This window comes from Haliaeetus albicilla, chromosome Z (genome assembly GCF_947461875.1).
Source record: "Haliaeetus albicilla chromosome Z, bHalAlb1.1, whole genome shotgun sequence".
Lineage (NCBI taxonomy): Eukaryota > Metazoa > Chordata > Aves > Accipitriformes > Accipitridae > Haliaeetus > Haliaeetus albicilla.
Genome location: NC_091516.1, coordinates 819,509 through 843,091, shown reverse-complemented (window position 1 = coordinate 843,091; position 23,583 = coordinate 819,509). Strand labels below are relative to the sequence as shown.

Sequence of the window (23,583 nt, the reverse complement as noted above, 5' to 3'; positions counted from 1 at the left end):
GTCTTAAGACTGACTTAAGAAATATAAGACTTTTACCCAGCTAATTATCCTGTAATGTGTAAAAAAAAAGAAACCAATAGCATCTATAAAATTGCACAGTAGTGTACCTGTAAAGGTTATAGTTCATTATTATTTAGATTTCAATAATACCTGTATATTTACTTGAGTATCAGAGTTCTGTAGCAAATACTTAAGAGCATCTTTTAAAAAAAAACCACAACAATTTGTATGCTAAATTAGGTATTTTTCAGTGAAAAAAACAGGTTTTCCACAGTTTCAGCAATGAACAGGGAAATATCTTTTATTTAATGATTTTTTTTAAAAGAATTAAATCTGTCATTTTTGAGTTGCATTGAGTTTCCTCTGATTATTCCCTGTCTGACTAAAGAAGTTTAAAATGTTGTTATTCACCTTGAAAATTACTGTCTCTACTTCAAAGGGAAACTCTAAGAATAATCTGTTTAGTATTACAAGGCCCTTGTATGATAATAAGACAAATCTTACAGATATATAAACTTCTTTTTGCCACAAACCTTTATAAAATAAAGGAAATTATTGTTATGAAGAAAAGGGCATAAAAAAGGGCATAAAAAAGGATAAAGGTCTCAAAAAAATTTAAAGGGAAAAAAAGCCATCAAAAAGAAGGGTATTGTTTGAATCCAGAGGTTGAAGATTCTTTTCAGAATAGAACTACTTGGAAACTCATTGTTCTGGTATATCATAAAATCTCTGAGACGTGGTGGTACAGCAGATGATCTTGTTTTGTCACAAAGCCAGCTCCCTGTGAGGCTTATCACTCTCTGAAGTGGATTTGCTGATCTTTCCCTGAATAAAGTGTTTCTTCTTAAAATCTTGAAAGTGAATTCAAATCCTTGTATAGGATGATCTACCTAATTTCCTGTTTTACCTTGAGCTCTTTCAAAGAACCAATATGGATGCAGAGTTACGAGGAACTGAGCAGGTAAATTCTCCTGCAATAACTCATCCTACAAAATGGAGCAGCAATGCCAGACTCAGCTGACACTGAAAAAGGGTAAACGTCTCCCCTTTTCTACTTTTAATGGTTCTTCTATCAGTGTCCAGCCAACCTGGGAAGTTCTGCAGGTGGAAGGGACAAGAAGACTGCAAGGAGATATGACATGTAACAGAATTTTACACTGGTTGGGAATAAAACCTGTCATTGTTTGCCCTACAAGATTTAAAATTTTCTCTCTAGTTTCAGTGTTCATTAAGCTTTAATTATCCATATAATATGTGTGTATAGAAACAAGCTTTAGTTTCTCCTTGAAATATGTGAAGGCAAATGATCTCGTAACTGTGAATACCCTAGTTTTCTGCTGTTGTATTAACAGTTTATATACATATATGTTATCTTTGGTATCTGTGAAGGTGGAGTCTATGCTCATTTGCATTTGTAGGGGAGGTCTTAATGTTAAAGTATTGAAAATCGTTGAAATAGAGAACAGTTTATAATCTCTGGATCCTCTGACAATTAAGGTAGTATATTAGGTGCTTAGAATGTAGGACTTCACAGTGGCTGGTTTTGATTTAAGTTCTCCAAGCTGTACCACTGATGTGCTGATAGACCAAAGCCCATGCTTTCTTTTCTTCAGATAATTAATAGGATGAATAAATCACAGGTGTGTCCTAACCATTCACAAAAAATCTGAGAGCTCTTCCATGAAACTTAGGTAGAATGACAAGGCATACATCATCATAAGAAATAAATTATTATATCTCTAGCTCAAGGAACAACTTAATAAAGAGGGCTTGAAGCTTAAGAGAATTGCTGACCAGACGACAGGAAACCAGTACTGGTGGAATGAAGTTTCTTCCAAACTATTCAATCTCTCCTGTCTATCATCTATTTTTTCTAATAGGAGGTAGACATATGCTTTACAGATCCAGGTTTACAGGTGTGGGTTATTGCCCATGATCAATAGTTTAAGCTTTCTTGTATCTTGGAACTATTTTTCTGGGATACCTTATCTCTGATAACAATAGGACATTGTGGAAGAAATATTTGTTGAGAAAGTAAGAGAAGGAAGTGGAGTACAGAGTCAGCTTCATAGCACCTACATATACTTACTTGTACATTTAGATTGTCTTGGAATTGGGAAAAGCATCTTTTAGTTTCTTTGTATATTAATTCAAATGTATTGACACATTGTCTCTAAAACAGCAATAGCAAAGCTATCTCTTTCTGCAGCTTATAACATTTCTGGAACATGGAATGTTCATTTTTTATGATTTGGTGTGTACATCTTTATCAAATTATTTAAAAGAAGAAAAAAAACTTTTTTTTTTACCTGTGACTAAACTGGATACAATTAGTGGCAGGACCAGCATTTGCAGCATTCTCATGAGTAGTTCTCCTGGAAATGAAAAGTACTTGACTTCCCGATAGCTCATCTTATATGATCGGAGGGAAAATCCAAGGATTACACCTGAAGAGAGGGAAAAGATATCATGATATCTAAAGCAGTAGTAACATCTGAACATGAATATCTGTAGAGTACTTATTTGACATATCTGATTGTAACATGCAGGTTTTTTTATGTCCCAGATTGCACTCCTGATTTGCTGTCTCAACTATCAGGACTAGCCCTACTGAAGCCATTAAATTATTTTTCACTGTAAGAGATTGAGAATGTTATTCATGCTGCTATTTTTTAAAATATGGATTAATGTAAAAGGTACATCTTGAGCATTAATGAAAAGGAAATAGTCCCTGCTACTGCAGACAAGTGCTTTGAATTCTGGGATTTTGAGTGTAATCATATATGCAATGCATACCCATGCTAACTACCAGCCTTCAGAATTCCTGTCCATGCCTGTTCACTCTGTGGGTCCTGACCCTGTAGATGTGCTTCAGACTGGATGAGATAACCAGGACAGGCATATCTGAGAATCCTCTTGTGGTTAGGCCGTTACACAGCAAAACAGTATCAGGATGTAAGTAGCTTTACACATCCCTACCTTCAGAAACACAGGCACTTGCAAAGAAGAAGCTAATCTGGGTTGGAAGGTCTTACTGGCTGATTAAGTGGTGGATTTCAATGCCTGAGGGAGTGGAGTGAGGGAGTGCCTGGATCCATTTGTCTTGCTGGGAACAGATAAATGGTGCTTGACATATATTTACACATGGAAGCCACAGAGGGCTGAGTATAGCAACCTAAACTTCTCAGCTAGAACTTTGTAGATTTTGTCCTGTACTTGGCACCAACTGCTTTATTTGCTTATTTGGTTAATTGACATAACTATTTACAATTTACTGAATGTTAAATGGTTTGGTGCCTATCTGCCTATCTATATCCAGCCAGGCAACACGTGGCTTTATCTGGAACACCTTAGCCATACAGATGGTGAAACTCAACTCTCCCTCCTTCCCATTACTGACTTCATGCTCTTCTCCACTGTCTGGTACTGGCATCTGTGCTAACAGTGGCTATATAGAAAGTTGGATCAGAGAATTGGTCCTGCTGCAAAAAAGAATTTATTTTACTGGGTTAATTCTCAGCCACATCAATTCCCTGAGGTAATTTGCTTGTGTGGCTGCCCACATGTTGATATCTTCACAAGGGAATAGGTAGAAATGCACCTTGGAGAGGAGCGGGACTGCCCTTTTTGGCAGATAGGTAGACTTAGGTTTCCTAAAACTTTTCATGAGACTGCATCCTCAGTGCTGTTAGGCAGCATAGAATTCAAGTTCCCTTCTAGATCATGGTAGAACTTGGGTATATCCTGAAAATGCCATAACATTGAAGGCTTCTGGAAACGTTTTCCAGTTTCTTAATTCTGGATTCCAATTCTTAATCACTTTGTGGTTTTGCTTTTTTTTTAAATCAGATATTAGATTGGTATATCCATGCAGCAGATAATATCTTCATGCCAAATTCTATGCTGTTATGCCTCCTACACTAGCTTATTGCCATCTGCTGATGTAAGGAAACAGCTATAACTCTCATGTTAGTGATGCCTGCCTGTCTGATCCTGCTGTTAGCGACTTCAGCAGGTTAAGTTAGGGGAGTCCAGAAATGTCTTGTGTAGGACAGAAAATCTCAGTGTTACAGGATGGGAGAAAGTGAATAGAGCAGAATTGGAACCAAGCACAGAGTTCACACTATGGAAGAGAGCACTGGGACTAGAAGGCATTTGTTTTACTCTCATTCATGTTCTATAGAAAAAAGTGCACTTTGCATAAATGATATATTTAGGTAAAAGTAGACCGTAAAATGCATAGTGGAAGGGCCTCTGATTTATTCTTGATTAAAAGACCTGCCTTAGAGTTTCCCTTCTTTTCAGTAAGGTTTTAAATCCCACTGCAGTGTTACTCATTATTTTTTTTTATATGGGAAACACATTTCTCAGATATAAGGAATCCATCTGGACCCTTTGTTTCTGCACTTAATGAGCACTACATTTGACAACTGGATAACAAGCAAATAGAGCTAGACCAGTTTCTTACTTGGGCCACAGTCCTGCAATTAGTTCCACATGAATTAATCTCTGCACTAGTACAAAGCCTCACTGAAGTTAGTAAGGGTTTCTGAGGCTGCTATAAGAACTAGTCCTTATGCTATACTATAAGGGCTCGATTATCTGGTTCACTACTGTCCAAGCAGTACAAAGTGGCCTAAGAGAGAATGAGGGCCTGAGTAGATGGCTGTTTGAATGAATATTATTGGTACTGAGAGCAAGTTTCTGAAGTTCCATGTAAACCTGTTGAGCGAAAAATTATTGCTTTTTTTGTCCTAAAGTGCTCTGTGCATAATTACAGGGTTGTCCAGCACTGCAGTTTACAAAAAGAATTTCTGCCATGTGGAAAAAATGTGCCCTGGTAGTGTATTCTGGTGAACTCGGTCAACACCTGATAGTTACTAATTTCTCAGCCTTTATCTTAGCACTGCTATTAATTTATACACAGTCACACCTAGCCATAAGAACCTTTCTCTGACTCAGTTTCCCTACTTGTAAAATGGGTATAGTAATAGTTGCTTCACAGATGTTTCAGAAAATTAAATGTGTTCACACAGTGATCTTAGCAGGCAAAAAGGAATTTAAGCAAATGATTTCCTCATTGTAGTGTGTGATAATGAAAGCAGAACAGCATGATTTTACCAGTCTCTCTTGATTTTAGAATATATGGAGATGAAACTTTATTTTCTGTTCTGAGATTAAATACCTGTATGCTGGCTATTACACCCCATCTGACAAAGTTTTATTAATAAAAATTATGAACTTGAAAGAGAAATGTCAAACCTGGCAAGGTAGCTTTGACTTCTTTGAATTCACTTCTCAGAACCAACATTCACAGGTTTTAAATAGTGAGATAACAGCATACAATGATGATTTAAAGGCAGACACAATGACTAAGTGTCAAGATAAAATCAGGAGGTAAGACCTGGTAGGAGGTACTAAACCTTTGGAAGGTGTGCAGTATTTCAACAACCATCCACGTCTTTGTGTGTGGTAAGAGTTGTACTGCTTAGCACCCTCCATGATCAAGACTGAGATTAAATACTGGAGCTGGCCTTTCTCAGTAAAAGTTTCAAGCTTCTGATTAATTCTGAAAATTGTAATGAAACAAAGCCTTGTGTAAAACAAGCTCCCACAACCTGTTGTGCAGGTTTCTGTCTACCCTTTGTAACAGAAAAGAAAACTAATCAACGCTATCAGAGCCTGACTTCTCAAATGGTGAATGGTGTACCATTTCTGCACTGCAGGGAAGAATAGATTTCTCGACAGAATTTGTGAGGCTTTTTCTGGACAAAAGTCAGTAGTGCTTGTTTAAGTTAAGGAGATGAATTCTGTATGTGTGTAAAGTTGTATAACAGAACCAAATTGATGAATAATTTATACAGTTCATAATGAAGAAGAAAATCAGATTAGAGTTATAAAAAGATTTTTGAGGTGTTGTCAGTGACATAGTCAAATTTATGGAAAACTGATTTGCAGATAATCCTGATGACAATCAGAACAATCCTTGAACTAAACTGTTTTATTGCATTTTTATACCAATGTAGATGTTGAAAATAAAATTCAGTCTGTATGAATACACTGAAGAGAGGATTTAAAACTTGAAAGGAACAGAAGGTGAAAATGATTCCAACAGTGATGGGAACGGGATGGAAATGGCAAAAATGGCAGATAGGATTTGGGATTGATTATTCCTAAGATAGAAAGACATTGATGAATGGCCTAGGGTTTTTGTGTTGCATAGATGAAACAGGTTGCACACCTACACATGGGTTTAAAACACCACATCAGTAAAAAAAGAAGAACTATAACTCTTAGAAGATGACAGATGGGGCTTTACCCTGGTCTAACTGCTCATTCAAGAACTTTAAGGAAGCTTAACTCTATCCTCCTCTCTGGCCTACTTAGAAGAATTAGATATATAAATTCAATAGAGAGGATTTTTTTTTTCACTCCTTCAAATAATTCATAATTTTAAGAGAATAAGGAAGCTCCTAATTGGCATGATGTTTTTAAGTGAACAATAGCAGCCATTTCATGAAATAAATGAAGTCTCAGTTTTTAAAATGAATCCTTATGAGCTTCTGATCTCTCTCTTATTTCAGAAACACACAGAAATTAAGACCATACCATTATTTGGAGTTAATATTTTTTACAGTTTCCATGCTCTCTCCTGTATTTTCATGCAGAAAGTAGAAAATCTAGCAGTTTTACTTTTTAATTTATTAAAAATCACTCAATCATATTTCAAGAGGAAATTACTAGGTGGTATACTAATGATCGTGCAAAAGCTGCCCTTTCTGTATTAGTACTTGCTTGTTCAAAGAGAACACACCAATGAGTTACATACACTTCAGCTTTTTACCAGTAAATCACAAAACACTTAAATGAGGTCCATATCAATATCCTTTTCTTTAATAGATGAGGTACAAACTTACTTTTTCTTTTCCAGCAGGGAAATAATAACTGGAAAAGAATACCTTAAAAAAGGTAGAACGGTACACTGAAGTAACGGCTGTTAATAGTGCTCTTCCAGAAAAACCTTGTAACCAGCAAGCAAATAACGTTTTGTTTTATAACAGAAATTGGTCTAAAGCCAGTAAGAGAATCAGGCTCCTTCCAGTTTAATGGGACATTGTATATTTTTGTTAGCTGAACAGCCATTTCATTCTTACGTTCCTGCAGAGCTCTGGAATGAATGCTTTTGTTCTTTGCGTCATTTGTTTCTGCTTAATTTACCATTTTGTTCTGACACCTTTTCTTCTAAGAACCAGTTTCAGATAAGGCCGCAACTGTATTTACTTGAGACAAACAGGTAAATAACTTCTCTAGTGATAAGAAATACTTTAAGTTGCCGACAAAATCACAATCGTTCTTAATCTTTTTCTTTTCTTGCCACAAGAACCACAGACTCACCAATTCACTTGCATGCTTTTGATTTTCATCTTTTTTTCCAGATAATTTTATATTGAACCTTTCCCCCACTTCCACCCCCCCTTCCATATCACCCCGCTCCTTCCTTAGTTTCTAGTTTTCCTTATGTAGGTAGAGAGGTATGTTCCCTTTGAAACCATTTTGTTGAACCTAAATACTAGCTACTTAACCCAAATATTCAATACCTATATACTGCAGCAGTCTTTTTTTTGGTGGTTGTTTTGTTACTGTTACTGATTTTGTCTTAAAGATTAGTTCTTATTATTCTAATTATTGTTTAGTGCTAACTAGTTAGTTTTTTTACTCACTTCATTTAATTTAGGACTGCAGCAGAGTTACTGCTCTTAATCATTTGAGAACTACTTCTTGTATTATACAGTCATCAGTGCTGCCTTATTTTTGACCTTTTTTTGTCCTAAAGGTGTAGGATTATGACCCTCTTTAAAAGTTCTTCACACAAAGTATATTTGATGGGATAACCTAAAAAGCACTTTATGAGTCTTCATTCCAAGGAAAGAGAAATGCCCTTGCTTCAGGAGATACAGTTACAGGCTCTTTTGTCCAAGTACTGTGGTAGGCAAATAACTAAGGTAAGGAAGGGCATGTATGGCATCAAGCTGAGGGGAATAATGCTGTGGAGAGCACCAAATTGCTACAGCCAGGAAGAGTCTACAATTTAAGATGATCTTTTTTATAGAATAGAATAGAACAGAACAGAACAGAACAGGTTAAGATGGATAGGATAGAATAGGATAGGATAGGATAGGATAGAACAGAACAGAACAGGATAGGGTAGGGTAGGGTAGGATAGGATAGGATAGGATAGGATAGGATAGGATAGAACAGGATAGAACAGAACAGAACAGAACAGGATAGAATAGAATAGAATAGAATAGAATAGAATAGAATAGTTCAGTTGGAAGGGGCCTACAACAATCATGTAGTCCAACTGCCTGACCACTTCAGGACCGACCAAAAATGAAAGCATGTTATTAAGGGCATTGTCCAAATGCCTCTAAACACTGACAGGCTTGGGGTATCGACCACCTGTCTAGGAAGCCTATTCCAGTGTTTGACCACCCTCTCAGTAAAGAAATGCTTCCTCATGTCCAGTCTGAACCTCCCCAGATGCAGCTTTGAACCATTCCCACATGTCCTGTCACTGGATCCCAGGGAGAATAGCTCAGCACCTTCCTCTCTCCTTCCCCTCCTCAGGAAGCTGCAGAGAGTAATGTGGTTGCCCCTCAGCCTCCTTTTCTCTAACCTAGACAAATCCCAAGTCCTTACTTCAATGCAATTGTACTTGTCAGATACTGAGATGAGCTCATTTGTGGGCTAAACCAGGGAGGAGTTACTTTTTACTGGGTTAGTTTTCTGCCAGATTAGTTCCCTGGACAGGTTTACTGCTGTGCTAGATGATGGTGGTGCTGGTGTGACGGCAAGGAAAGAAAGCAAACATTTGGGGGTGGAAATACGCAGCCAGGGACAGAGGTAGGACTGGCTTAATCAATCACAGAAACATACCCTTAAGCAAACTTATCAGTTACTCTTCCTATGGCAATCCAGAACTGGAGCTAATAGGTAGCTTAAAATTCCTTCAGTTCTCTTCTTCTGAGACTGAATTTAGAATAAATGTTTTCCACATGAACTTGATTCTCTGCTTCAGACCTGAAGAAGACCAAGTATCAATTGGTTTAATAAACTAGCTGTTATTCCTCTACAGCTCTCATCTAACAGAGACCCAGCAGAGAATCTCACTTGTATAGGTGTCTATATCTTTGTGTGATATGTACCTTCTCTTTTAACTGGATGATGCCAGTGCAGCAGGGAGCTTAAGGACCTGTGCTCCAAGCAGCTCTTATAGGTGGCTATACTGAAGTGGAATATGGGTTAATTTGGACACAAATAGCTTTCTCTCCTTTGCTTGAGAGATAACATGAGGGAAGCCATGGGAGAAGTACCATAGAAGAGCTAGATATCCTAGACATGACTGGGATCCAGAAGATCCCAATGATATGATATATTGTGGTATGGGATGGTTCTGGCAGCAAAGTGATACCTTACAACTTGTTGACAATTTTGTTGGGAAGAATGATCTACCTGGTTTACCTGTATATAAAACACATACCTACTTTAGTCAGGATGCACTGTACTTATTGTGCACAAATGGACTACCCATGGTAGTCCTGGATGGCACACACCACTTTGTGGCAGGCGTGGCACTTCCTGGGAGTGCTAAAGTCATTGCCCACAGAGTCTACTCTGCATGCATACACGCACTCTGGGACTCTCCAGACTTCCAGTCATCAGGCAATTTAGCTGAAACTCCTGTCTCCATTAAGCTGTGAAAGATTAGAAAACATCAGGCAAAAATCTTCCAATTCCACCTGGACAGAATTCTAAAAAGAGGCACGTCCAGAGAAAAGTAAAATGTGTAGTTACACTGATGTCAAAGAGTTGTTCCTTGCATCAGAACAAAAGTCAGTGTGTTACCTTTGCTCAGGGGTCTTGAGAGAGCCATGGTGCTCTCAGCTATACTGAAGAGAGACAGAGGTGCAGTGCTGCAGTCATTGTGCATCACGAACACCTGCCTCCTGAACCTGACCCTGAAGATTTGCTTTATTCAGTGAGAGTTATTGCCTTCCAAAAAAAAAATCACACCGGACTTCTAACATCACTATTCGGTTACAATTTGCAAAGATCCAGACATATTTTATAATATTCATTTTATGGGCATTTCGAGCTAGATTAACATAGATGCATAGGAACTTAATTCACAGCTCAAAATTAAGACACTCAAAGCCTCTGCCTGCCACTGCCTAACTCTGGAGGTGCCTGAACTCCTGAAACACCTTTACGGCTATGGCTGGGCACTTGCATGTTGTCTTTACTTGCAGACACAGCAGCACCTCCTTGGATTTTGTGGACAGAGGGCATACGATTGGAGTCTGAAGCTGTGAGGAAGAACTGATGTAATGAAGGAACGAGTAAAATCACTGGTTTATGAGGTACTGCCTAAACCAGGACACTTCTTATTCCACATCTGAGTATATAACAGTATCTGAGTGCTGTTAAAAAGTTTTTTAAAAAATCACTATAATCTGTCTCTTGCTACTTCTTGGCTCCAGTGTACACATTTTTTCCCTTCTCTCTCTAGTTATTTGGTTCATTTGCCCTTCTTCCCCAATTAGGAGGTACTTTTCTTCCTTTCAGAACATGTCCAAAAGATTGTTCTCTTTTTATCCAACTTCTGCATCTCTGTTTGCCTTCAATTTTTTTCTTGATTTTTCCCTTCTTTTCCTTGAACTGTTTCTGTATTTATTTCTCATCTATGACTTCTCTTTTGTTGTTATGTACAAGACAAGCAATTGCAGGGCATTTGTAGAGGATTTGGAATGAGGAAGAGTTGTCACTGCTGGCACTGAAGCAGACTGTTCTTTATGGAATAGGGACATTATTCTTGATTTCATCCTCAGACTAAAGACTTTATTAAAAGACAAACTACTCCTAGTTTATGTACTCTTATTAGTCTCTGAGTTATAGAAAAAATACTTCTGCAAAAAATAACAAATAATTCCATCAAAATTCAGGAATACTCTCTTACTATGCATATAAAAAAAGATCAGGTGTTCACAATATATGCCAGATTGTATTTTGTGAAGTATTATTTAGAATTACAGTCCTACTCAGTGCTTTACAAAGTCACTGTAATAACTTTTTTTCATGCCTGAGTTTACTTTGCTGCTTTACCTTTTTGAATAATGTTAATGTTCTATCCCTTAAAGAATAGTTCCTAAAAGATAAGAAGCTCTCTTAAAGTTTACATAGTTCCTTTCTTGCCTTTACTTTTCTTTCTTTTCTGTTTTTCCTCAACTGGAAGCTGACACAGTCCTTAGCAGCACTGAATTTTCTTCTCTACTACAGTTTCAGCTGTCCATCCATATTATTTTCTTTTTTACAGTATAGTAACACTGAGGAATTGCAGTCAATGAGACTGAGATCCCTCAGTGCCAAGACCTTTGTGCAAACACGCTCAGAAAACAGAGCTCTACTCTGAAGAACTTCTAGTGTAGTTTAACAGAGAGCCTGAGGTTAGACCTTGATAGTTGCCTTTATTTGTTTTTTTAATTCCACCTTAGACATACACTGCAAAACAGTTCATTGTAGGCTTGGCTTCCTTGATATGCAGTTTTACACCATCATTTTTGGGACATTCATATTATGCATTCATGTCTCTGTGGACCTAGCCCAACTTTTCATTCCTACAAAACTACCTGTTAATTTAGCTTAGCGCTGTTAGTCTAAATCTGTAACTGAGATGTTTGCCAGAGGATTGTTTTGTTGAATCAAGATATGCTTATGCCAGAATGGCTTGAGTAATGGAACACAACTCACGTGGCAGGCTTTGTTAAAAGATTTTAAAGAATCTTCTTTATCCAGTATTTTGCTGACCCATGCAAACAACCTGGAGAGACTGAGAGGAAGTGTTTCCTGTTGTAGAATACAAGACTTTTGTCATACAAGGTGTAAGCATTACTGGAATCCTTTATTTATGCTTGATTTATCATTCAGTGAATTCCTTTGATAAGGAAATCAGGTTCATGACTGAAATTCATGGAATCATGTTGCTATCTTTTTAAAAAGATAGCTAGGATGCTTTCAGTCCCTAGATGTTTAATTTTGCTAGTTGAGCCAGTTCATCCCTAAAAACCTCAGTATGACTATGAAACTATTCATAACTAGAACCTTCTATCTGTTTAGTTTACAGGTCAACAGCTCTTTCAACACATGAATTTCCAAAAGTGTTTTATTTCAGTTGATTAAAAAGAGGTTTCATGCCTAACTTCTTGTGACTTAACTCATCTGAAGGATACGTTGTAGCATAGAGGATTAATTTAGATGCAGCCTCCATATAGGTTATGATACATTTCTTCTCACTGTTAGGTGTTATTCAGAATGGCAGAATTTGCCTACCTTAAAGGTCACAAAAATGGCCAAAGGAAACTGCCACCTGGAACAATACTTAATTACACAGTAAGTACCTGAGTCCAAATCCTGAACTTCAAAGTCTCTCTAAATAAGATTAGTTCTGGATATGCATAAAGTTAGTGGGCGGTTCTCCATTTGTTTTGGAAGACCCCTCACTTCCCACTGTTGTGCTTGTATTTTTCTCAGAATTGCCATGACCTAAACATCTATTTGCCTAATTCCAGGCTAAGTCCCGTGGATCTAGAAACTGAACACAACTGACACACACATGCGGAGAATCACCTGGATTTGGGATGCCCTGTGTTCCTGTTCTTACTCAAAGGATTACTTCACAGCCTGGGACTCCCTGTCACAGATGAGTGTTTTAGCCATTAGGTTAAAACATCATGCTGCCTTTTGCTCTCTTGGCATATGTATTTGCCTTTAGAAATCTTGCATTTCCTTCTGCCTGATAACAACTTTGAAAGGAATAGTGGAGTTACATTCCCCTGTAACTTGCCTTCTGAAAGGAATAGAGTAAGCCAATTCCTCAAGCACTGCTGACACCATTCCCAAGGTGAGGGCTCTTGTGCTTCTGGATCTTGACTAGGTTAAAATATCTGGCACAGTCCTTCCTGACTCACTCAGAAAGGAGTGGGAGTAGGAATGCAAACCTGTTTGTTTGTTTGTTTGTTTGTTTTTCTCCTGGCAAGTTTTAGGCAGTTATATGCTTAGCTTGTGGACTTGTGGGGTTATTCTTTTCAGTTTCCTGGCTCTTGCTCACGCACTAAAAAGACACCCAGGTCTGAGACTTGGATTCCATATGCAGCTTCCTTTGCTTATGTTTTAGGTTTTGAAGGACTAGATTGTACATCTATGTTTGCTTAACATATGTATTCCCAAGTCAAAATTATTTTAAAAGACACAAAAATATATGTAGTAGCCTTATTTATCAACTGCCTTTTGTTAGTACACCCAAGAATTCCCTGATTAATAGTCCTGCTATATTCATACAAAAGCAGTTTGTTGTTTTTTTTTAATTTAGTCCTCGTGAATGGTAAAACCAGAGGATTTACTAGACCTGGTTTGAGAGACTAGCTTATGTTTCAGTGTAAATAATGCTTCACACTTAAGGCCCACCTTTTTAGACTTCTTTTGAATAAATGAATTTTCAGTTATGCTAAGTTACAGTAGATGGTGAAAAATAAGTACACACTTTGTAACTGTCAAGCTGATTTCTATTTATGATCTTCTATCCATGCTAATAGAAAGTACATAGACATATCAAATTTCAAGCAAGAAAATGCATTTCTTCAATGTACAGAATTGAACAAGAATTCAAAAGGTGCATATAGCTGCTGCTATGATAAAGGACATGGAAGAACAATCACAAAATATGAGTAACAGTGACATTTTGTTATCCACCTCATTCTCCTGTTACCATTCTGGTTTTCTTTGCCTTTTTTCCTGCTTTTAACTGTTTTCCTTTTCACTGTTGTACAGTTCACTGGACCTATTATTTTCCTCTTTTGTTAAAAAATGCTTTATAAAATCTATCATCAAAATAAATTTCTTTTGTATGGATTTTAAGAAGTTACACAGCCTGTGGTTTCACCCTGTTGATTAAAGTACAAACCGTGTCAGTACAACTTCAAGTAGTAAAAATTCTCTGGAATAATTTCCATTTGTTCTTTCCATATTTGTCATAGTTTCTTTCCTATTCCATACCATCTATTTTTGTTGTATTAATGCCTAATTTAAAACTCCTTGGTCAGAAGCCTAGCTGTTTTCAAATATACATTGTTGATAGCATAGCATATGCTATGAACAACACAGTTGGAGAAATTAGTATAGGAGGAGGCAGTTATATTGCCTTATTGCTCCAAAGCTCCAGGTTCAACTGAGCTGTAATATGCTGAGAAACAAATATATGACAAAATACACTAAATCCCCAAAATCATAGAATCATTTAGTTTGGAAAATACCTTTAAGATCATCAAGTTCAACCGTTAACCTAGCACTGCCAAGTCCACCACTAAACCATGTCCCTGAGTGACGCATCTACGCGTCTTTTAAATACCTCCAGGGATGGTGACTCAACCACTTCCCTGGGCAGCCTGTTTCAATGCTTGACAGCCCTTTTGGTGAAAATTTTTTCCCTGATACCCAACCTAAATCTCCCTTGCCTCAGCTTGAGGCCATTTCCTCTCATCCTATCACTAGTTACTTGATAGAAGAGACCAGCACCCACCTCACTACAACCCCCCTTCAGGTAGTTGTAGAGAGCGATAAGGTCTCCCCCCAGCCTCCTCTTCTCCAGACTAAACAGCCCCAGCTCCCTCAGCTGCTCCTCACAAGACTTGTGCTCCAGGCCCCTCACCAGCTTGGTTGCCCTTCTCTGGACACGCTCCAGCACCTCCATGTCTTTCCTGCAGTGAGGGGATTACTGAGCTGTAATCTGAAACTGAATGAAATACGAAATCTGAAGGGAATGGACAGTAAATGAAAGAAACTGGGAGGATGGACAGAGGATATATACAGCTAATGTGACTGCATGGATTATTTCAGGCAGTTCATGGTTCCAGAACACCTGATTTTTTTAACAAGGCGTGAGAAAATAAAAAAGTCAGTATCTCTCAGGAACTGATCTAGAAGTCAATGCTACAGTACAAATTATCACAATGCCTGCATTTATATCTTACATTTTTAGCAGCCTTATTAACATCCAGGAGATCTAATTTCTTTATTTACTTGTCTTTAATATTGGATTTCTTTGTATAGTTTTTCAAATGCACTTTATCTTGATTCACCTAAAAAGATAAGTAGTTTATAAAAATATTTTTAGTCCGGTACCATAAAATCTCTGGAAACTTTTAGACGCCTGGTTATTTAAAAAAATTATGTGAGAAATTTAAGCCACATGAATGAAAGTTTCAGGTATTCATAAACAACTGAACATGTCATCTTCATCTACACCTTCATTGTGGCCAACTCAAAAGCATTCCAGTGCAGATGACAACTCTTTCTAGCTTTACAATAGCTAGGGTGCTAGTAAGGATCTAACAATGTTAAACATTTACTCAGCATCCAAATAATTGGCACCTTGCTTATGATTTTGTACTGCTTTGCAGTCGCCATAGTGACTACAGTGCATGACTACAGAAAAGTGGAAAGGACCAGCAAGCCGTAATACTAGTTCATTTGATGCTGAAATGCCTTTTTAGTCCCTTTTGATGCTCAACAGAACCGTTTTTTAGACAGTCTTTGAGATGACCTCTGTTTCTGTTGTAACATAACTTTCGATAGCATGATTGCCATATCCTACTGGCATTCATGGGATTTTCTTGTAAAATCTCTGAGAAACCACATAAGCATCCTAAATGTCTCATGCAGTTACTGTCCTGCATTCCACCCAGGATAGCCTTGAAGTCTGCTTTGTAAGAAGTGGTATTACATAAATAAATTTAAATTTAATTTCTAGAGAGAATTTTGAGAATCTCACCTTCCTTTTCACAAGCTGTACAAAAAGTCCAGTGAATGTATGTTTCTCTGGATTATTTTATGACCACTGAGACACACTACTTTTGAGTACCAGATTGCAAATCCACTGATTTGACAATTTAGAGGAAATAAGACAGTAGTAAGTCTATATTTAGTACATTTTGTATCTTTACTGTGCATGTATGCAGAGCTGCTGTCTCCAGAATGCACAGCTGTGATTCACAAAGTAGCCAAGTTTATTGTTGTTACTCCGTGCCACGTACAGCAGTCCAAAAACCAGTGCTGTTTCTATGGTAAGAAATTAAGATTATGGTATTTAATTAACATAATTTTATTTTGTAAGTAACTGCTGAATTAGCATGCCGTTTGTATTTCACAGTCTGACTTTTATTACTGGCTACTTAATAGTAGAATTAAAGGAATTAAAGTTCTTTCTATTTCTATACTTTTTCTCCCTTTTGAAAAGGATCATCTCTTTTAAATTTTTAAGTGTTACTCTGGATCTTATGGCATCTGTTTGTTTTTTTCATAAAATTATAACTATTTCTTAATTTCAAAAATAATTAAGGTTTTGCTTAGCAATTTTTTCAGAATATTACTTAGGAAGGTTTTGTCACTCAAGAGGGAAAGCAATCGTGCCGGGCAGGTTCTTTAGGAGAACACTGGGACAGCAGTAACCTCTGAGTTCAGCATAAATAGAATTAATTTCTCCTTAGCTGTACCCAAACTATCTTGATTTTCTTCTATATATCTTAATCTTTTGTATGGTGTCACGTTTCTGTCTTTATGTTTTAACATATTCTCTCACCTAGGACTCACCTCCTACAGCTATTTCTCCTATAATGTTGGATCTTTTCTTTGTTCTCATGCAAATTTTACCAAGGCTGCCTTAGGCATTGTCATCGTGTTCATTGTCAGTGTGTAATGGGGTCAAATAACCTTCTTTGGGTATGTCAGCTTCAGTCTTCAGTGGATACAGAGGAACTGCCAGTAGCAGAAAAGGTGTCGATTCAACATACAAGAGACTGTCTTTTTTGTGGGGGTTATCCAGGATTCTGTCTACCTGTGTATTACAGACTTGTACCTCTTAGTACTCGTTCTAAACTATTGTTCAGACCAGGAGTGTGTTGAGATAGGACTATCTCTACTCTGCACAGCTTTTCACTGTTCAGATATTTTAGGGGGTTTGCAGGAGTTTTTTCCTTCTGTATTATGAATGGTCATCTGGAGGCTTTATTTAACTCTTTGCTGTTTTCAGGGGCATATGGACATTGGCAATGCCTTCATCTTTCCTGTCTTCCTATACTTTTAAATAGGTTTGTTTATAAAGATGTTGGAAAGTTTTGGAATCATATATGGTGCATGCTGTTGTACAACAGATGTATGGGCCTGTCTACATTTCACATTTATTGTGACTGGGTTCAATGACACAGCCAGTCCTGTGCTTCCTTTGGTAGTCAGGTAGCCAGAAAACAGAACTGGATCCACCTCCGTACTCCTTCAATGTCCCAGTGGACAACTGCAGCATATAACTTTGGTGGTGTAAAGAGGATTTTAGCTAACAATTTGTAGCTATAATGGCTTCATAACTCTGCAGAAACTGCTTTTTATAGTACTTGCTCCAGAACCTCCCTCTACTTCACTGAGCCCCTCAATTAAACAGTATTTCTCTGTGAACAGCTTCTCAGGATCTCTGCTCAGCAGCTCTGTGTGTCTCAATCTTTCCTTCAGTACAAGTTCAGAATCCACAGGAGATTCTTTGGCATTTAGGAGTCCTGCCAGAGTAAAGTGTGGACTTCTGTGGCATTTTTGGAAAATGGGAGGTAAGTAGCAGAGAATCAAGACAGTCTGCTGAAGGAAGGGCATCTGAAAGGAAGGCATTTTGGGGACAGGATGATGGAGCTAAATAGCGTGGGAGAGAGGGCATTGCCTGAGATTTTGCCAGTAATTTGGCTAGCACTTCAAAGTTTGCAAGACTTCCTGCAGATTTTCCATGAGCCACCATGACCCCTAGCCTACCTTAAATTGTTCCTGGTCATTGTGACTCTCTGAATTTACCAGTGGTCAGCTTCCCAAGTTCGCCTCACATAATTGCTCTCATCTATTGGCTTTTGCCAAGATCCACTGCAGAAAATGAATGTAATATTTCTAGGTGTACCAGAAGAATCTGAAAAACTGTACCATAGCTCACTTACTGATCATGCTTTTCTCAAAGTTTCTCAAAGGGTTTGAAAGCAGTTTAAATTTCACTAAAAATAGTGACAACGATGATAATGATGATGAGCTAGACAGACCCTCTCTATGCAGAATGTGAAGTCAGAAGGACCTTCATGAGGTTTTTGGGAAATGTCGAATAGTACTAAGTAATTCTCAACGTGAATTATAACTTCTTGCATCTTAATCATTAGGTTTTTAGAGATTAGTTGGTTGTGTGTTGTAGCACCTAGTGAATTTAGTCTAGAATTCAGTTCAGAATTCCGTTCAGAATCAGAGTAACAGCAGAATTTAGGGTAGATGGCTGTATTTCTCCTTACCATGTGAATGCCAGAAAATCTCTACTCTCTGCAAAATATCAGTATGTAACACAAACAAATGCATGTTGTAGTTGCCCACTTCATAGCAAAATACATGTTGCCAGAGACACAAACTCATGTGCCTGTTATAAACTACAGTCCTGAAACTGGGCTAAGATGCATGATCCTATCCACTTAACCTGTACCAACATCAATCCTGCTTAGCAAAGAAATCAGAAATGCTCTATTAAATAGGCTTTTTTCATGTCAGTCCTTTGACAAAAGGCCTGAAATAAATGTTTCTGAAGAAGTGTTGCTCTCTTTAAAGCTAACATTTTGCTTTTCCTGAATTTAGTCTTTATGAAAATTGCTGGACTGACTACCCTAAAAACTGATGTCAACTGTCTGTTTAGATTACAGAGAGCTTTAAGCATCATTTCTTGTAATGATTCAATCCTGGCCAGAGAGTAGTTTGGTTTCCACCTACACTCACATCCAAGCATCTCTGATAAGACTGCTAACTGGTGGATTGATTTCACAATGTTGATTACTGCCTGCTAAGAAAGGGATCAAGCCCACCATTTGATTTTCCACAGATCACCAAACAACTGAGAGATGGTAACAATTTAGTCCTTGCCAAACTAGACAGATGGAGTTCAACCACTGAGTGTTTTCCAAACTCTTTGTTCCCTACTTCCAAATATTTCCACAAAAGCAAAAAAACTCCCTCCAAAACCCAAATCTTACTTTTTTATCAGCTACCAAGTGTAAACTTACTGTTCTAATAACATATATGCACTGTAAAATTACACCACAAATAACAAATGTGAGAAAATTTTGGAGTATTCCATCGTAGTAATGAGAAGACATTTTTCCACATATTATACCAGATTTGTCTATAGGTTCATAAGCAGAATTGGAGCAGCTAGCTCATCCTAGGCTGCACATTTTCATTAATTCTCCAACTTGTATTTCAGCCTTATTGGTACTCTGCCATTGCTGTAGGTGGTAGTGGACCTGTGGGCAGACGTTTGTCACTAGTCACCCAAAGCTAACTGGAACATGCAATAACAGTAGAAACACTCATACAGCCTACATTTCTGTTCTCACATTGCCAAATTTATGGGAGTCACAATGGAGCTAGATGACAGTGAAAAGTTGCAACAGCACATTGGTCTTGTGCAGTATAAGCAGGTGACAATCTAAGAATTGCATTCCTTTGAGATCGGACAGTGTTTCAAAACCTGCTTAATTTGTTCTGCCTTTTGTGTCCATTGTAGATAAAATGCTTACATTTTTTACCCCTGATATTAATGGTTTTTTTGCATTGAGCAAGTTCTTATTTAGGAATTCAAAGCACTTGTGATCAAATACTGTTGATAAATATGAGAGACTGACATTTCTGTTATAGCAATGAAGTATATTTTACCAATATGCAAATTAATACAATCGTCTCCCAGAAAAAGACCATCAAAACTGAAATGAATTTAAAATAACCCTGCAGATGTGGTATCAAGCAACAATAATGGTAAAGCACTAAAATTTTACTTCCTGAAGCAACAATAATGATAAAGCCCTAAAATTTTACTTCCTGAAAAAGTTGTAGAAACATAGCAAGCAGATTTATACAGAACAGCATTATTCAAGGACATTAGGGCCTACACCGATGTAGGATATATACCCGTATCTTTAAGTGCTAACATATGGGTTTTCATGAGCAGATTCACAGTTTTATATTTTAAAATAATTAGAAAATAAAAATGAAAGTAGTGCAGTAAAGCCATAATGTTCTTTCTCACACTATAAAGAAGGGTATTCCATGAAACATATGGTGTCATTTAGAAAATCTGTAGTTAAAGGAAAACTACCAAAACTGATCACATAGTTATATAAAGAAAAATTTGTTTAAAAAATTGTGTGTTTTTCTCAGAAGATTGTCTTTCTAATGTAAATTCAAAAAGTGTAGCAATATTTTAAATTTACATTTTGGTGCATTCCAAATCTAAATGCTGTTTGATATTCTGGATTCCTCTCCGTATACTCTAAAAAGGCATTTAATCAGGTGCTATCTTGCAGTCCTTTGAATAAGGAACATTGCCACTGTTGCCCCAATTGCATCTGAAAGATGCATGTGTAAGACTGTGAATGACTGAGAGAGCATAAGCTTGTACTTATGTTTGATTGTTTTGCATTTATCAAGGGAAAACTGAAAAGATTGAGGCTCTAATATACACCTTTGCTTGAAAATGTCACTCCATTTCATTTATTGAGGACTTTGCTTGTCACTGCAAGGCGTTACTTTTTGATAGATTTGGTAAATAAAAGTTACATCCTGAGCATTTTGCTGCAGCTGGCTTTGGTAGAAAAAGATTTAATTTAAAACATTCAATTCAGTTAATGTATCTGATTTTTTAAGAGAAGAATCCATAAACGAATTGATTTTTTTCACCAAAATTCTCCTTAGGGATACTAGAATAATTAAACTTCAACATGCAGCTTTCAAGGCCACAACTCTACAAGTCAGAACATTCTTATCAGTGCAGAAGAATCTGGGACCTCATTTGTAATGCGAATCACCCAGGCAAATAGTCATTGTCAAATGCACCCGAGAACAGAATATTCCTGTTGAACAAATTACTCACCAAGAATCACAGCAACAACCGTGAAGAGCACAAAGGCATTCCTCAATAGATAACTTTTAACATCATCCTTTGTTATGCTCTGCACCTTTTTTTTTGCCAAAAGTGTACGTTTCCGGACTCCTTGCTGAATGCGTTCCATCCTACTTCCAGTTTTTGGATCTTCTCCGTTACCTTTAGTCATCTGTCTTGCAGTAAGTTTTCTTTTATAATTAACTTCTGTCAATATTCCTTCAGAAAAGTGTAAGGTTCTTTTCCGTGGGAGGTACTGGAGAAACCTACAATACAAGAAATATCAGACACTGCAATAAGATTTTAGATGAATAATTAACCATATGTTTACATGGAAGCAAATACTCTTCATGTTTCAGTAAAACTTGTATTATTTGTAATATCTAAGTTGTTGATTGCAGGTTTTGATACATAGCCTCAATGACTGTTGAAGAACCCTTTGAGAGGATTATATGGCCTGATCAGATATGTGTCCTGCATCTTCAGAAATTAATCTGACTTGCTGTCATGCTGTAAAACCCAGTAGTGACTTTTTTTTTTGCAGCTGTGAGAGGTATACCAATGTAAAATTAGTACAATTTGTAGAAGTGGAAGGTGCTATAATGTTTAAAACTATCTGACAGGCTTACTTTTCAACTGTTCAGCAGGCCCGTATCATCTGAAAAAAATTCTAGCTCACCTTCACATTAACCACTGGAGAGAAATATTTTGCTTGAACTGGTTCGTTTAAAATGTTCTGCATTTCACATGTTTTTAAATGGTTGAATGCATTGGCTGAATTCCTCCATTTCACATGGCAAAACGTAGCAGGAATAGTTTGTTTATCCCTCAACCACTATTTAGAAGATATGCCTTTGACAGTTTTATGTTGATAACATTCATCTTTGAAGTGTATAAACTATTCAGAACACATCTGTAAAACATCAGAAATTATATCCCACTTAGCTTGTCGCTTCAGACTGTAATACAAGTTCACATTGCAAAGTAATGCTTAGCTTGGCCTGAAAGCAATAATGGGGGTAAACCTGATTTTAAGAAATCACACACTGATTCAACTGTAAAATGTTTTAATATTAGAAGTCTTTCATTAGGACATTATTTTTCTTTTTTAAATGGATATTTTTGTGGCTGCTTGGTATGAATTTATTTAATAATGGAGCCTGTACAAAGGTATTTTCCAGACTGAGAATCCCATTTTCTAAAGTCTTAGTTAATACACTAGCATGTTTTAATGAGAAATTAGAAATGAATAAATGGATAGGGTTAGCTGCTTCCACTGAAATCTCTCCCCATTTATACACAGTCCAACTCTAACATCTTACTTTTCATAAACCTAGTGCTTAAATACCTTTTTTTAGGAAGCACTTAGAATATAAATACACAGGGTTTTCAAACAGCATGTTTTAGAGGAAATACCATGTTGTAAGAAATTTGTTTTGATGGGATTTGATTGCTGCTTTTACCATACGTTTCAAGATTGGCACTTTAGTGCAATATCCTCCCTGAATTTTAACTGAATGCTATATGCTTTGCTTCTTTAGAAAGAGGAAACATTCTGTGACTGAGCTAGATACTTAAATTAGTAAATATTCTAGCTTGGACACACCTACTGTGTGCAAGCAGGATTTTTTTCAGAACAATTAATTTTAGTGTTTTGTAAAAAAAAAAAAAAAAAAAGACTCATTCACGGTGCCTTTTCTTTCCGAGATGATTAATGCAGCTAATCTGACCTTTATAACTTACACTAAGATCAAGAAAGAACGTGGGCACAGCCAAAAGGATCATTACAGTAAGTAACATACAACGGCAGAGAGTGGAAAATTGAGACTTTGTACTCAAAACCCGACCAAATGAAACGATCGGCTCACCTTTTCAGATCTTCAGTGCTCTAAGAACACGGTGGTGGCAGGTAAGGCAGGAGTTTCCCAGCAAACACAACAGAGCTGCGGAGCTGAGCGAGCGGGAGACAGAGAAAACTGACAATCTGCATGTGCTCTGGAATACAGCAACTTACTATCACTGTAACTTAAGGAAAGGGGAGGAGACTGCTAGCCTAACTCTGAAAAAAATAAAAACCACATCAGAAGAGCGGGGAAAGCTGAGCTTCTGGAATATTGATTAGTCTTGGCAAAGTGAAAGCAGGGTCACTTTCTTTGTTTTTCCTTTTAGACCACTTTCACGCTTTGTCAGTTCAGCTTTGTTAGAAATGCAAAATCAGAACCCAGGAAGAATTGAAGGATTGCACGCACACACAGAGCAGGGGAGGCTGGAGCCCTTCTTCATTAGACATTCCAGACTGGAAATCTGAAAAGCCCAAACTTAATTATATAACACAATTCCTGTGCTTGTTTAAACAAATGGTAAAATACGTGAGCATGCTAATTTGTTCTAAAAAGAGGCTATCACGTATTTCCTAATTCTTAAAGACAGTTAGTCCTGATCTACTCTTCCCAGGGTGGGGAACCAGACATATCTTTCAGAAGCAACTGAAGCATTATCAAGAATAGAAAAAAACATAATCGGCTATAATTCTTTGT

General features: G+C 37.2%; 1 protein-coding gene across 2 annotated transcripts in view; it reads right to left on the bottom strand.

Moving 5' to 3' along the window:
- The window catches only part of SLC1A3 (solute carrier family 1 member 3), a 69,959-nt gene extending 46,803 nt beyond the window's left edge, over positions 1 to 23,156 (bottom strand). The window contains exons 1-3 of one of the 2 annotated variants that reach the window (XM_069777683.1): positions 22,915 to 23,156; positions 21,038 to 21,312; positions 2,310 to 2,447 (exon numbers count right to left, since the gene is read on the bottom strand). In XM_069777683.1, the coding sequence (XP_069633784.1) occupies positions 2,310 to 2,447; positions 21,038 to 21,218 (319 nt within the window). In that variant the 5' untranslated portion in view covers positions 21,219 to 21,312; positions 22,915 to 23,156. Of the gene's footprint in view, positions 1 to 2,309; positions 2,448 to 21,037; positions 21,313 to 21,725; positions 21,863 to 22,914 lie in introns of those variants that run through there. The other variant, XM_069777684.1, reaches the window with a different exon arrangement.
- Between the last annotated feature and the right edge of the window lie 427 nt (positions 23,157 to 23,583).